Below are 16,437 nucleotides of genomic sequence, written 5' to 3'. Positions count from 1 at the left end.
AGCATGGCTATTTGTTAAATTTAGTAATCTATAAAAAATTCTGGTTGAGGAAAGTAGCTAAATCTTGTAAAAAAGGCTAGTTAAAGAAGCCACACGCTGTAATAAGGCTGCAGTAGAATTAATACCAGCACCCCGGCATCCACATTTATGTATCCTGATGGTCATATCATTGTTAAATACATTTTTGTGCATTATTTTGTGTTACAGAAATGGAAAGAAGTTGCGTAATGTAAGTCAAAGTTAAACTGAATATATGGACAATGTTTTGTAATACTGGGGGTCCCTTTGAAATCATCATCACAGTGTATCCAAGCTTCCAATCTCCCTAGCTGTTCAAAAGATGGTTTCTCTTAAGTCTTGGAAATCTCAATTGCTTAATTATTCTCACATGCACAACATCTCGAAAAGGAAGTCTGAGGAATTACGGAAAGAAGTTCCCATATTTTTTGCTGGCAGTGGGTTATGGCAGCCGCAACCCTTTCCCAGAGCTCACAATTCAACAAGAACCCTTGTGTTATTTTATAAAACCCAAGAGTGTCACATGCTACAGTACATGTAGCTTTTTACTCACTGAAAGGAATCCAAAGTCATAAATTAATATTTTTAGCCCTTTGTTTAACTAGAGAAGATAATTGATAAAGGGTTCTTATTTTCAATAATGATCTGAAATCAGCAAAATACTTATTTTTACACTCTTTATTTTTGTCTCCACTTAGATGGTTATTTTTAATCTACTCTTAAGAAAATAAAATTTAGCAGTCCTTTGACTTTAGAACACCCTGCAAAGTGATGTATTTTCCAAAACAAATATATAAGTGTAGTGTGAAGAGTGAAGTGTTTGTAATCAGTTTGAGATATTATTATTTTCCCCAATATATTGAACCCTTTGTGGATATATAAAGTTATATATAGTTATATTTGTATAGTTATTCAGGTGGGTAGCTGCGTCAGCATGCGTAGGCTGCAAAGGAACAAGTAATAGGTTTATTCCATGCTGAAAAAAAGAAGAGAGAAAAAACACAACGTTTCGGCCGTGGAGCCTTCTTCAGCTGTGAGAGAGACAAGGCAGTAGGCAAAGGTAATGTAAAAAGGTAATTCACACCTCTTGATTGGCCTCTCTTTCTGTCCCCTGCTCCTGCCTCTAACCCCTCCTCCCTCCCAGCCTTTGTTCTCCCACTACATTAGCTCTGTATAGCTTTGTATAGTTATATATAGTTATAAATATATAGTTATATTTGTGGATGATCACTATGCTAAAAAAGGTCAGACAAATATTGCACCATTTAGACGGATATTGGAAGATACTGAACTTCAACAGGTTAGATATTTTGGTCTGCAACAAATATTGAAACAGATTTCAATATTAAAAAAATATTGAAACACATTACAGATCATATTCTGCATTATTCATGAATATTGTAGTGTTAATGCAAAAGGCAAAATTATAAAGTAGTACAGAGAAAGTGCTACAGGACTTTATGCAACTGATCAGACCCAATCACCCTGCTACAAAGATAGGAAATATTAATCCAATTGTAAAAATGATGAAAGAAAAAGGATAGAATGCTTCAAGTGCACACTTGACGCAGATAATTAACCAAGATGGGTATTGCTAGTAATTAACTCAGTAGCTGCAATTAACCTGTATGGAAGATATGAACCACCTAAAGGAGTTTGACATTTGTTCTGCACTGTATACAACCCTTTATGCTTGGAAAGCAGAACAAACCCATTTTCTGATATGCACTGTAGAAAGTTTAAGGAATTACGTACTGGTTATGTTACCATAGCGTTAAATTGGCATGCATCTGAAATTAATGTATAATTCCCAATAAATGAAGGGTAGCCTATTTAAAGACTCAAAACTGCTTTGAACGCGGCACTGGAGGTTTAAAGGGCAAGACTTCAAAATGTGATCAAAAGCAGTTCTGAGAGTCACACTGTCTTTGTTGGTGCCTTAATCCAATCTGAACGTTTTGAGATGCCTAGACCCAAAAAAAGAGGGCAATAAATCTCCCATTTAAATTAGCACTTCTTAAACCCCATTTAAAGGGCCTTTCGGGTGCCAAGTTTTGTTTAAGTTGTATAATGCAGACCAGACATTTCCTCTCTTTTCTTACCTTGTACCAAGAATTATTCAAAAACTATGCTTTGCCATCAGCACCTACTTTACAGAGTAAAGTACAGATTGACTGACTTTTCAAGAGAATCTCTAAAAAACCATATATTGCACAGCACAAGGTGATCTGTTCATCAGAGCAAGTGATTAAATATAAGGAAAATCTTAGTTTTCTCAGAAGAATACTTTAAAGCAAGGAACAATAGAAAAAGCTGGAGTTAGTATGAGCAGACACGGAAAACAAATATTAGAGTCCTGTCAGTGTAGTCTAGTCTACCCTGCTAACTTTGAATTCACTTTCTCTCCTGGGATGGAGTTCAGGAGGTCAGAGCAGCGATATGCATGGAAAGATTTACTATTCCCTATTCCACAGCAATGAGGAGCACCCCGGGCACTCCCAGCTGGCTGCAGCAAGATCACGTAGTGCACTCCAAAACTGAAGCAGATGGGGCCTGAGTTTGAGGTCTTCTTTCAAAGACACCACAGGTTCTACAAGAGTTTTTGCGCCCTCAATAAGACCATACAGTAATCAAATTTAATTATGGTACAGAAACAGTGAAAATCCTATTTACACCTTAGGCAACTACCCAGATCATTTCGACATAAACATGCGACAATAAATTAAAACATTTTCCTTGTGAGTAGTGGCCCTGACTTTTATATTCTGATACTTATACTGTCCTTCCTTGACCTTAATTTAGTAAGGGAGACATTTTAGTAATTTAAATGGGAATGCTGTCCATTCACGCATTAATCATAAAGTCCCAAGACTCAGTGAGGTAAGCACTGTTATTTGGGAGTTTTTTATATTCAGACTATGATTTTAGTAAGGAATAGTCTGGAAGTGTTTAATGTCCACAGGCTGTACTCCTCCTTACCTTGTTGAGTGATAACGCCTCAATAGCTGGTAGAAGTGCATATGGGGTAATTATAAAGCTAAACCACAAAACGGGTGTTAATCTTGGATTCTCTCCATCTCAAACATCTCTGCTGGTAACATAAGACTGAGTAAATACCCCTATACCCAAAGGTCCCCATAAAAGCCAGATCTTGTGAGATAATGCTGAAAGGAGAGCCTGCCCTGGAGGGATCACCCATACCCTGTCATTACGGCACACTGATCCCAGAGGAGCTCCTAGAACCACAAGCTATCTTTCTCCCTACTGGAATAACACCGGAAACATGTATTAAGTGGTCTTACCACCTTGTTTTCAACAGGCCATAATCCGTGTTGAAGAGATTCATACAACCTTCACACCCACAGCTGAAGCACCTGCTGTTTCTTCTGTGTTATCTACTATATTGCCCGGTTCTGATCCCACCAAGCACATCCCTTCATCACGCTGGGGAATCAGAAATGGGCTTACATTCTGGTTGATTTTCCAAAGTTCAAGAAAACACTGCAACAAGCCTTCAGTCTTGTAACAGATAAACATAAATCAGAATGTCTGACTCGTGGTGTTATCTGCAATGCAAGTTGCATTTTAACAGGGATTTTAATACAAAGAAAAAAAATCTGAGCTTCCATGTTTGGAAGAAAATTAAGCGAAAATTAACAAAACTGACAAAGAATAGAACAATGCAGGCCTTCTGTTTCTTTCCTAAATTTGGACATCTTAATTCATATCAAAACACTGTTTCTCTAAAAAGCTATCTACTGTTTTTCTACAGTTCTGAGTCTGTATGCCAGATAGGTTATTACAATTTTAAGCATCACAATAATAACAGTTATTATACTCAGTCCTCCTGAAAATATCTTTATATTATATCTTTGAAAGGAGATAATAATTGGCATTGGACAGAAATAATAACAAAAATACACATTTCCTCAGAACCCCAGGTCTGATGTAATCTCCAAAAATAAGTTGTGCAGAAATGCTCCCTCTATTGGACATTTTGACTAACACAGTTCTTCAAATTCCACCAGCTCAAAGAATCTTCAAGACTGACAGGTCCAGGAAGCTGAGTTTATGCTTGCTTCAGCATTATCAATTATCAAAATGATATCTGTGTCAGCTAGCTGGCACTGACCTCACACTGAAAGGTCATTACAGCAGGGTTCTGGGAATGGTGCTGATATTGCTCATAAAATTTCACTGCTTACAATCTACAGCTGGTATCCTGCGGCAGTCGGATTGCTCCTGTCTGTGAGCTTCTGTAATATAATTGTGTGAAAGCCCTTAATCTGGAGCTAATAAAGGATTTCATTTAGAAAACCATCTGACTCTTGTCGGTCATGGAAAGCACATGCTTTGGCAGGGACTCAAAGCGAAAATCCAGTCAAACTCAGACATTTGAAGAAAGCGTTATCTTAGTCACCCATATGCTGTTATTTTAAATCTATATTAACAGCCGCAATGACTACAAAAATGTTTCAGCTCTCTTATAATGACATGGCTAATGTGCAGTGGATGACAGTAGGACGTCAGTGACAGCAGCTTTGTGCTCTTCTTTTTCTGTCTTATTATCACAGCTCCTGACTAAAGAAAGCACTCACTAATAAATCTCAGCCAGTGTCATGACATCAATATCCTACAATACTTTCATCAGACGCATAAAGAAAAAATAAGTCCTGAGCATCTCAAGGGAATGCATAGACTGACAAGCAGACACTTCACCTCAATGTCATTTTCTAGAGTGAAATATAAAACATATAGCTTTGTCTCATGGCTTTGTGTCTGCATCCCAGAAGTGTGTTAGGTGTTGATGTGATTTGAGGATGCAGTGATGAGACCCTTCAGTCCTCAGGGAAGGGAAGCAGCAGGCTTCATATGTGTGTGTGTGTGACATAATCACTGGGTGTATGGTTTGGTCCGCCACAAGACCACAGCTTCTGAGCAGAGAGCATTTAGCAGGTCAAAGCTTTGGTCACCACAACCACAAAGATTGTGTTTTTTTGGGGGGTAGCTGGAAACAGAACCTTCAAATACAGAACTGTTTGTAAAAGCCTTGTTTTTTCTTTTAATTTCCACATTACGCGCCTGTCCACTTCTTTCTGGACTGTGCAAGGTCTGCAAAAAGAAATGTAAATGTAGCATCAGAAAGCAAGCCAGACGACAAATACAAACTGTACCCCATCTGACACCCAGCACTTGCATCAAGACTTCACATTAATAGGATATTTTCCTGTTTCAAATGCAACAGAGCAGAATTACTCACAGGACAATTATGAGCATAAAAAAAACACAGATTCATACTTCTGTTTAATTTTCCTTCTGATGATTCTGTGAGGAGCATTAAACTCAAGAGATTAAACCAATCCAGTAAAAATGAAATTATTATTCTTGGGTCCAACAGTTATTTAGAAGGGATCTCTAAATTACTTGAAGAAAAAGAGAAAAGGCATCAGCTGAACTCTGACCTTTGTAGCACATCTCTGTTGAGAAGGGCAAACACAATTTTACTATGCATCTTTAAGGGGGTTGTGCATGATCCACTTAACGGCTTTCCATGCACAGTCATAGATTATTCTTTCTCAGTTTTTACCTTAAAGCTTTCAGCAGTTCATATTCACCAACATTAGCTATTATTTTTTAATCTACATAATTTATATCACTGCAGACCTTTACCTTTTCACTGGAACACAGTTCTCTGTAAAGAAACCAGTTCTACTACAGTTCCTTTTTGCAATTCATACCAGACCTCAATTCTTTTGAGGGAAACTTTTTTAAAATACATTTACAAAGGTTTATAAAGATCCAGAACATTAACACCATTTAAAGGTAAAACTTGGCATTCAAATTATTTGTAACATGCATTGCTTTGGAGTTTCACAACGTGCATTTGGAGAATTTGTTTCACAGCTCAAATGTTGAAACTGTTGTGCTTTTCCACTTCTAATGAGTCGAAAAAAATTGGCTTTCATTATTTGGTCTGTTCTTCTCCATCTTGCCAATTTCTGAGAGCTTCTTTATAAACACAGTTCTCTACAGTAAACCTGTTTCATTTAAATCCTTCCTCTTGACTTCAGACAAATAGCTTTTGTTAGCACTTAAAAAAATAAATTGCTATGTGACTAAGTAGGGAATTTGCAAAGGCTATACTTCAAAGCATTTGTGTCACCACTTATTCTAATAGGGAGAAACTGCTAATAAATTAAAAAAACAATAGGACTAAACATCTTAAATACAACAGCGCTTTTGATTCTAATTCATAAAGTCCCAAATGCAATTTATCTAAAAAACAGATTCAAATACCCACATACAGTACCACAGAGAGCAATACATGCATATTGAACGAGAAAACTTGGAATGGGGAAAGAACATTTTTTACAAATGCTAGCAGAGTCCCCAGGCATGTTTAACCCAGTTGGCTGTTTCTGAGCTTTATGTGCTTTTGTTAACGTTGCAATATCCACCCAATCCACCCATCCATTTTCTGACTACTTCTTCCAATTCAGGGTTGCAGGGAGCCGTATCCTATCCCAGCAAGCAATAGGCACAAGGCAGGATACACCCTGAGTGGGACGCCAATCCACGCAGAGCAGACAGACACAAACACACAAAACACACTCACACCAGGGCCAATTTTCTAAGAAGCCAACTAATCTACCAGTTTGTTTCTGGACTGCAGGAAGAAAGCGGAGCACCCAGAGGAAACCCATGGGAACATGAGGAGAACATACAAACTCCATGTAGATAGCACCCCAGGTCCAAAAGTGAACTCGGGGCCCCCGTGTGGTGACACAGCAACGTTAACCACTGCACCTCTGTGCTACCAAAGTTGCAAGTGCTTTTTAAAATATACTTTATTTGTCATGATTATGGGGCTCCACAGTGGTACGCTTCCCGGAGTCCCAAGAGTTTGGGGCAGGACTCCGTTCTGGACGGTAGAGTTGGCATATTATCCTTTGTTTACGTCAGTTCTTCCCAGGTGCTCTGGTTTCCTCCCACCTCTCATAGACATACAGAGTTCAAGAGTTTCTCCATTTCACAGTGACAATGAACTCTTGGATATGGAAGACTGGATAAACAGTACACAGAGATGCAGTTCACAATTTTTTGTGATTATTATTTATTAGTATACCATATACTGCCGCTGGAGAATAGATACATTTACTTTGCAGGACATCTCTGTTCCCTGCTTTGCTGTCATATATTATTACAACCTTTTACCCTCTGATGCTCAACAGATTACTTTTGAACAGCATAATGCTAAACAGATTTAACCTATATTTAACCATAACCTATATGTTCTGACATCAACAACAGTCAATGCACCTTTTGAATTCTTGATGCCCAAATTCATTTGTAACTAGCTTATTTTCCATTTGCATATTTAGAAATTATTCAAAATTTGAACATGCACAAGTATCTCAGAGTATGAAAACAAAAGGGGAAACAAAGAGATAGACAATTAAGTTTTTCTAAAAGGTTAGGTTGTCTTTCACAGCTTTCAGAGTTACCTTTTACCTTTTCCATATTTAATGACAGAAACATTAATGAAATACAATCACGTAAGTCCCTGAAATGTTCTTGATTTATTCTTGTTTAGTACTTGAGTTTTGTTATTCTGAGTTCTTTGGCACATCTCACATTGGCATCTAAGTATCAGCTTTACTTCTCTCCAAGTAGTTTTACTCAACTTGTTCACAAAACAATCTTCAACAAATAAAAATGCATTATAGTGATATAACAGTAATGACATCCTGTTTATTAATGACTCTTTTCTGTTTTACTCTTTCTATTTTAATGATAATATGTCACTGTGCTCTGCAAAAAACAACAACAACTGCATTTCTCTGACATTAACTTAATATTTTTAGTTTATTACCGTCTGGGTTCCACAGAACATAGATAGATGCCTTAATTATGCTGGGACACAATTGTTGACATTAGCACTTTCCAGTACCTTCCTATATAACTAAGCCTGACAGGGAGGCTAATTGTTCAGTGAAGGTTCTTTCCCTGGAGGAGGTATTTGAAGATTAAACAATTAATTCAAAAACACTAGAAAGAACTACCCCAAAAGGGTTTTAGAAATTCTGCTTGACCTCAGCCCAGATTCGACTGTTTTCAGGCTATCGGTAGAGGCAGTGTTAGGAGTAAGGGGTAGATGCTGCATTTGATGAAATTCATTCCCTCGATCAATAATTACATTATGGTTCTTTTCATTTGAAATAAAATGATGGGTAACCACTACTGACAGTAACTGCGCACTGATTTTTTTAAGCAGACTATCAAGTTGAATTGAATTACAGCATGTGCTTATAAATACAGATGATCCACCATCATGTCTGACTGCTGTTTAATTGATCCACCAGGACAACCTAAAGCAGCCATCAGATCCCTCATAAAAATACAATCAGCTGCTCTATTCATAATGTCAATGCATTGATTCATAATGAAAGAATGCTTAACCTGGGACCACATACATTCCTGGCATAAGGAAATGACAATATGTGCTAAGAGTATTCTGAAATACTGCAGATGTGGAACATTTTGGTGGGGAACTGCATTTCTGCTTTGTATTGCCTTTCTCCATTTTGCCATCTCCATGCAGAAGTTCATGCCATTCTGACAGAACTACTGTGAATTGATAGTGCCTTCCAACTGTCCAGTCACCAATGCGCTTCCAATGTATGTCTTCAAACAGGGTAACCTGAATTCCCTGTGCCAACATGTACAAACAATGGTGTACATGAAAACAAGCAAGTGAACTCAGATTTAAGTAGCTGTACTTAATGCCTTTCATAAACCTAAGATTTCCTAAGAAAACATCTAAGAAGAATAGCCTTAAGATAGCCTTAAAGGTCATCATGATATTTAAACCATGTCCTGCCATCAAAAGTTTGAAAACGACCTGTTATGTTATGGCTGTTTAATATAATCTATAAACACAGTACTGTACCTTCTCTTTTTACACCCCAAAGCACTTAAATTCTAATTCTATCCCTAAGGAAATCAGAGAGTCGCCTTCCCTGAGCACTTTCAAGACACAAAACCTTCTTCTTAAGAAGGGCTTTTTTAACTGGTTCTGTGTCTGGCCCTATGCTTCCCTATTGTATTCCAAACCCTTATTGTACTTATGTAATTCTGCTGTCACCGCTCATTGTGTGCGTTTCTTCCTACTGTAAAGCACTTTGAGAAGTCACTTTTAAAGGCACTATTTAAAATGAATAAGTTTATTATTATTTATTACAGTAGATTTCATATTTAACAAAGTGCTTCTCACTCCTGGCTTCAATATTCTGAGGCCTCCAATGTAAAACAGTATAGGCCCGGGTTCTTAAACCATACTCTAGGTCTAGGCCCAGAGCAGACCCACTGGGTCATGAACACCTCACCTTGGGGCCACACCATTCACCATTCAGGCAAGGCCTGAACCTCCATTTCATCTCCTGCTTGAACATTTTACCCGGGCATGTTTGCCACCCAGGAAAAATGATTCATCATAATGCAGTGAGCTGTTACTTTAGATGTTTTACTAGGAATGTTTAAGAACACGTGGTTTAAAAATACATATAGTTTATTTTGAGATATGTTCACATACCTTCAATATAAGACAGACAACATCTTGATCTCATAAACACATTTAATGGACAACTAGATCATATAAAGTGTGAGGATGTACAGTAGAGGCAGGGAAAATCTGAATAAATATTTTGTGTTGCTCTGTCTGGATATGCTTGTTTCTTACATGCTTGATAAACTTTTTTTCTAGTTTTAAGCAAACTCCCTGGTCAGTTTTCCACATTGCCTGTTACTGTCATGGGAATTCCCTTGATCTCAATGACTGCAGATAGATATTTTGCTTTTGAAGTGGAGGGGATGGGGGTGGATAAAAGTCAGGGTATTGTTGAATAGTTTTCAAAGTCGGACATCATATTAAAATAGTACAATAATTGACTAATGCACAAAGGTTAGAAAGGTGATGTGTTAATATAATAAAAGTATGTTTGTTATTATTATTGTTGTTGTTATTATTATTATCATTGTGAAATTGTTTTTAAACAATATATTTTGCAATTGCCCTTTTTGATATTAAATGGAATTCATGAACTAAGAGGCTTTGGAACAGTAAATGATGTGGCTACACTCAACAGCTGACATGTAGATTCTAGGTGGAAACTAATGAGTCCTGCACACTGAACTGAAATCGGTTTTACAACAGCCCCTCTGGCTCTGAGGCTGCCTGGGAAGCCAAAGTGCTCAGCAGACCTGGTCACCATCAGCTCTGCAGGCCATGGCTAATTTACATTAACCACAGTAAACCATAGTACATTAATCTAAATAAATAATTGGTAAAGAACTGCTTTTCCACATCATTAACAGATAGATCTATATTCTATATTTTGTCTTCATGGTAGCAAAAATGATGTTGTTTTTTGACTCACGTGTCCAAAATGTATCCAGTGCTAACTGACCTCTATGTCTCTACATTTGAGGTTACACATGTGTTTCTTTGATGCCAGTTACAGAAGTGTTCAGAGTTATATAGGAATTGTACCATACAATTAACAGAGAGGCAATAAACTACCACATATTACATATCCCAAACATTATTAGACTTCAAAAATGGAAAACCTTTTTATTTGACACTTGTAGTTATGCATCATACAATATAACCCCCAGCAAGTAATTCTTTACATTTTAGCATTTTGCTAGAGACATGTATTTATTTATGCCTTTGCAAACCTGAAACATGAAGCATTCATAGAGCTCTGGACTACATTGCTTGTGACGTTTTGAATTGTTTGCAGTGCAGATCTAAAATATTGTGGGTGGAGAAACATGCAACATGTTCTTCAAATGCAAGGTGCACATGGTATGCAGGTGCACAAGATATAATAAATTTCATTCCATTTACATTTCCGGTATTTACTGAGCTTCTCTGTGAACCTCAGTTTATGGCTGCTTCCTAAGGCTTGGGTCCAACTAAACAAGAATAAAACAATGCTTTATGTACTAAGCGATGCATTTGATTTTATATGTGTTCACTGTACAAAACAACAAGTATTTCTAACCAACTGCACATGGAATATGGATCAAAGGGGAAGTTCTCAAAGGTTGGATTGCCATTGCAGATGCAAGTCTCACATGTGCTTTTGCTATCAAGAGAGTAAAGGAAAACCCTGTGTCTCTGAAAGATAGGTGACAGCAGTCATCCATTCCCTTGACTAGATCCTATTTCTCTCAATCGGCCTGTCCTACAATAGACAATATGGGTCCACAGAACAAATACAGCATTGCTTTGTATTTATACTGTATATTCATTTTTACACATTTATCTTTCAGATAAAATGTATCTCATGCTCATACACTTACATAATTAATTGGGAATAAACAGCTACAGTATTTACAGTATGTTAAAAATAATGACTGTAAAATTACAATAAAAGAAGAGTGTTATAGAAAGATCCACATTTGCAGACAAATTGACCCCTGCCACAAAAATGCAACAGAAATCAAGACAGTCTTCATCAAACACAGGGAATAAAAGATGACATCTTCTATCACAGTAGTTTTACTTACTACTTTACTTTACTTATTTAAACAGAAATAGTACACACTGTATGTGATGATTCATTTTAAAGAATGATGCAGATAACTGCTTCACTAACCTTATTCCATATAACACGAAGCTTTGGTATCACCAGACCACAAACCCAGAACAATTTGCCTAATGCATTTTTCAGGGCATCAACGTGTCAAACACTAAGGAGATAAAATTCTCTTTTTGACAGTTTTTCATTGCAAAACTCAACTTTTCAAGCTGTGTATATTTCCAAAACTTATGTTTATGAATGCACCGCACTCTGCAAATAGATGTGGAAACTTTCTAAAACGGCAAAAAAAAATATTACAAATACAAAGTAACCACTGCGTTGAGTCTTTGCGATTTCAATCATAATTGACACTTTTCTAATTAGTATTCTTAAGATCTGGCTTTCACTGCTCATCTTACCTTCAGGTGCTTCAGTTGGTGGCTTGACAGAGAAGCACCTCGTTGTTACAAGTGACAGAACCTGGAGGGCGGTGAAAAAGACGAAGTTTTCATTCCATCGCCGGTTTGTCATGTTGTCCGGCTTGGGTTGATGATAACCGATCAGCTGAAATCACGGCAGCATGAGCATAATATAAAGCCAGGCAGCTGATGTTCAGGATGTGAGTGATTTCCTGCAATATGATCAACTCCTAAAAAAAACCCAACAAATCCTACTCAGACTTCTGGCTATACGATACTACTGCTGTCATGAACTTTTTAGCCAACGGTTTTCAAAACACAAAGGTAGGACGTCCGCCTCTCCGGTTTAGAAACCATACATTAGATTGTTAGTGAGAAGGATGAAAGGAAAAGCAGACAATTGAATCTACCAAACTGACATCGGTTAAGCTCTCTTTATGGAACAAAGTCTTGTCTTCGGTCCTCGCATGTGTTTTAAGCAGAGGATTCCGCGAGGTCCTAAAGCCGAACGATCCCAACAGATTTGTGAGCCTCGCGAATGTGCTGTATTTGCTCCCAAGAAGCGAAATAAAAAAGGTTCTTTAGCACGTATTAAATAACGATGGCTTTTGGTGATGTTATATATTTTTTTGTAATTCAAGTAATATTTTAACGTCTTATCGAGTATTATCTTAAAATGATTTTTTGAGGATCATTTGATCAATGATATCAAATAATATTTACTGTAAATAGTCTGACAATTCTGCACATTTTTGTACACCGAGTTCAGCATGTTAATGTAATATGTAAAATGTAATAAGTATAGCTTAATTGCTGTTTTAGAATGACATTAAAAATACTGTGCTTTGAAGCCTTCTTTTCATTTCTATTCTTTGTTGAAAATAAATATTATTTGACGGTCTCTTTCTTTTTCAATTGTACAATTAGTACTAAAGGAAGAAGCTGATTCCGTATTCATCTCACGAGGTTCAGTGATAACCTGCAAATTGAACCTGTAAGTTAATGATCAACCCCAAATTTAGATTCATTTTTAGTTTGTATTTAACAACTTTCAATTTAACCTGGATGTACCCAGTTAACCAGCAAGCTTTGGGCCAATGTCAATACAAAATAAAGAATTACAGTATGTATATATGTATACAGTTGGCACAGAGGTTAACATTGCTGCGTTGCAGTGCTGGGGGCTTGGGTTCAATCCTGGACATGGGGTGCTGTCTGCACGGAGTTTGTTTTTTCACCCCTTGTTCATGTAGGTATCCTCAGGGTGCTCCAAGTTTCCTCCTACAGTCAAAAGATGTGCTGGTAGGTTAGGTTGCTTCTGGGAAGATTGGTGTGTGTGTGCATGTGTACAGTATGTGCCTGCCCTGTGATAGACAGGCTTCTCATCCAGGATATATCCTGCATCTCTCCCTTTGCCTGCTGGGATAGGCTTTGGCTCCCCTGCAATCCTATATTGGAGAAAGCAGTTGGAAAATAAATCGAAAATAGGTCCGAGGTCCAGAAATCTGTGCAGAATCCTCACATATGCAGTCCTCATTTTTGTGTCTGTGTTTTTGGTCTTCAATGGGATAGATTATGTCATCCTACCCTGCCCTCAGAGTTCCACACCCCATTGAGATGGGTGTATGTACAGTATATGATTACAGAGATATCGATCATAGCCTTTGAGTCCACAGTAAAGTCACTTCATTTTCTCTCTCTAACATCTGTTTTCGTTAATACACACTGCAATGTTCTTTGTGCTTAATGACACTAACAGATCTAAAAAAAAGGTTGACCTAATTGTCCTTTTTTATTCAAAGCAGATCATTTGTAGGGGCCAAAATAATATAAGGCTGGTCAACAATATACGATCATTGGCTGACCCATAACTTATCAACAGCACCTGTTGTCCGAGCAGCCAGCCCTTGTTAACCCACTCTGTGCTTGCTGGTTATCTAGGTACCATAGGAGCAGAGATCTGCTGAGGTGATGCAGCTGGAAAAAAGGCTGTGCCAGAACCTGAAGTCCTCTGTGATGCCCATAGTTACCACTTTAGATTAGATGACTTTGCTCATTATTATTGGGATGTCATTCTGAACAAACATGCTGGAGGAAGCGTGGAAAGGTATTGAATAAAAGGCAAAATAGATATCATATTATTAGAATAATTGCTTACTCTTATATAGCGCTTTTCTGGACACTCCACTCAAAGCGCTTGACAGGTAATGGGGACTCCCCTCCACCACCACCAATGTGCAGCATCCACCTGGCACCAGAAAGCTCACCACACATCAGCTATCAGTGGGGAGGACAACAGAGTGATGAAACCAATTCATAGATGGGGATTATTAGGAGGCCATGATTGGTAAGGGCCAATGGGAAATTTGCCCAGGACGCCAAGGTTACACCCCTACTCTTTTTTAGAAATACCCTGGGATTGTTAATGACCACAGAGAGCCAGGACCTCGGTTTTACATCTCATCTGAAGGACGGCACCTGTTTACAGTATACTGTCCCCGTCACTATACGGGGGCATTAGGGCCCACATGGGAAATGTACATTTCAGAGTGTAAAAATCAGTATTTATTTATTGCTTTGTGCAAGTGCAACTATAGCTGCATGAAGCATGTGACCTGTAGATCTTACCAAACTCTTTGTGTGATAATTTGAGATGTACAGTATCACTGCAGCCAGAATGGGTTCCTGCCTCTTCTTGAGAACTTTTAGAATAGTAAGGAAGTGTTTTCTTCTGCAAAACATTTCTGTAAACATTAGTTGTTATCATTAGTTGCTTCATTAATACAGATCTGTGAGTCAGTTTTGGTCCAGCCTTTGCGTGCCCAGGCTAAGTCATGCTTCACACTTGAGGAAATGTTATTTGGAACATCTGCCTGTACTTTGGTAAAGGTTTGTCGTATTCATATAGACTCTCATGTGTCTATAAATCCTTGTTCCAAAACTATCCTGGTTTATATTTGTACTTGCAAGATAGTTCTGAAGAATGGCTTACATGCCTGTCTTTTGTCTGCTTTTACGTGTTGGGCTTTTCTGTAGAAATTACATAGAAACTTTATTGCCTGTGGATCTTGGCTGCTCGTCCGGCAGCCAATTAGAGGCTCTGTTGATACACAGATGGCTAAATAGAGAGCCCGAAGCCTGCCCCCCCCCCCCCCGGATTGGCCAAAGAGGCAGGACTTAGCTCTTTCCTTGGATGGTAGATAGTCTCCTTCCCAGCCGTTGTTACAGACTGGCCTGTTGGATAGTGGCATGTGCCTTGAAGTGTACAGACATATTGACTGACATCTGATGATCCACGTTTGAATGGTGAATCTGCAACAGCGAGGAAAAACATTGGCTGTGACTGGCTTAAACTGCTTGTACCTACAGTACGCTTTGTGCTGGTTGATGCTAATCCCTGCTAAGCTTGTCAGTCCAGGTAATAGGACTTTATCACATAAAATCAGTGTTTGAACAGGTCAGTGCTAGGAATGTGCTGGTCTACAGTACTTGCAATTTACTGCATGGGATATCATTAAAATCATTGAATTCAGGTTTCAGAAAGCTTTGAATAACATTTTCTCTATCTGCTCAACAGTGGGAGCAATAATAATTGTTTTGGGGACAATAAAAAACTATTTTTAACTTATGTTTTAAATGAAAGGTGCTGGCAGCTGAAGTAGGTGTTTTCATTATTGACCGGTACTAAAAACAGACTTAAAGGGTTTGGTGGGACAGATTTGTTGTTTTCAACGTTCCAAACTATGAAAAGCAATTCTTTGGTGGTTTAAATTAAGAGGGATTTTTAGGAATATATTGCCTTGCACAATGTATAACAAATGTCAGTTGAAGCAAATTAATTTCTTGCAGTACATTGCATTGTTAACTAAAGTAACTGTTTTTACAACACTAATACAATATACATGTATTTCTTCTTATATTGAACTAATTTCTGTATGCAGAGTAATCATTTTTTAAAATATATTTGAAACTCAACCTGTTTGAAAAAAATGTCTCTCCCAAACTGTACCAAGATGTACTAGAAGGAAACAAAGAGATTATCAGACTACCTTTTATATAAACAACTAACTAGTACCTCTTAACATTTGAGTTGCACCCACTTTTCTGAAGCTCAGGACTTACAGTATATGCACCAGTTGTCCTATCTTAATGCCTATAATGTGAGGCAAAATTTATCCTAGAGAATTAGTGTATCTAGGCCTTGACTGAAACAAGATGTCAGATCTCATGTGAAGCACTTCTTTGACAATGACTTCTTTCACTTCAATGGGCTGCCTCCTGAGTTCCATTAGCTAGGAATTCCTATTTCAAAAGTCAAATTCCTCAATCCTCAAGTTAGATCTAAAAGCAGTGAAAGTGAAGAAAAATTCAATTTCCTCAATAACTTGATTTCTTGTCAATTTGTCTTGGCC

The 16,437-nt window shown here is 37.8% G+C and overlaps 1 protein-coding gene across 1 annotated transcript in view; it reads right to left on the bottom strand.

Moving 5' to 3' along the window:
* The window catches only part of LOC148834782 (disintegrin and metalloproteinase domain-containing protein 12-like), a 90,232-nt gene extending 78,095 nt beyond the window's left edge, over positions 1-12,137 (bottom strand). The window contains exon 1 of the mRNA XM_088916657.1: positions 12,026-12,137. Coding sequence (XP_088772783.1) covers positions 12,026-12,137 — 112 coding nt within the window. The remainder of the gene's footprint in view (positions 1-12,025) is intronic.
* Between the last annotated feature and the right edge of the window lie 4,300 nt (positions 12,138-16,437).

This window comes from Atractosteus spatula, chromosome 5, assembly GCF_055471065.1.
Source record: "Atractosteus spatula isolate fAtrSpa1 chromosome 5, fAtrSpa1.hap1, whole genome shotgun sequence".
In the NCBI taxonomy this organism is placed as follows: Eukaryota; Metazoa; Chordata; class Actinopteri; order Semionotiformes; family Lepisosteidae; genus Atractosteus; species Atractosteus spatula.
Note: the sequence above shows the minus strand (reverse complement) of the source record. Positions and strands in the feature narration are given on the sequence as shown.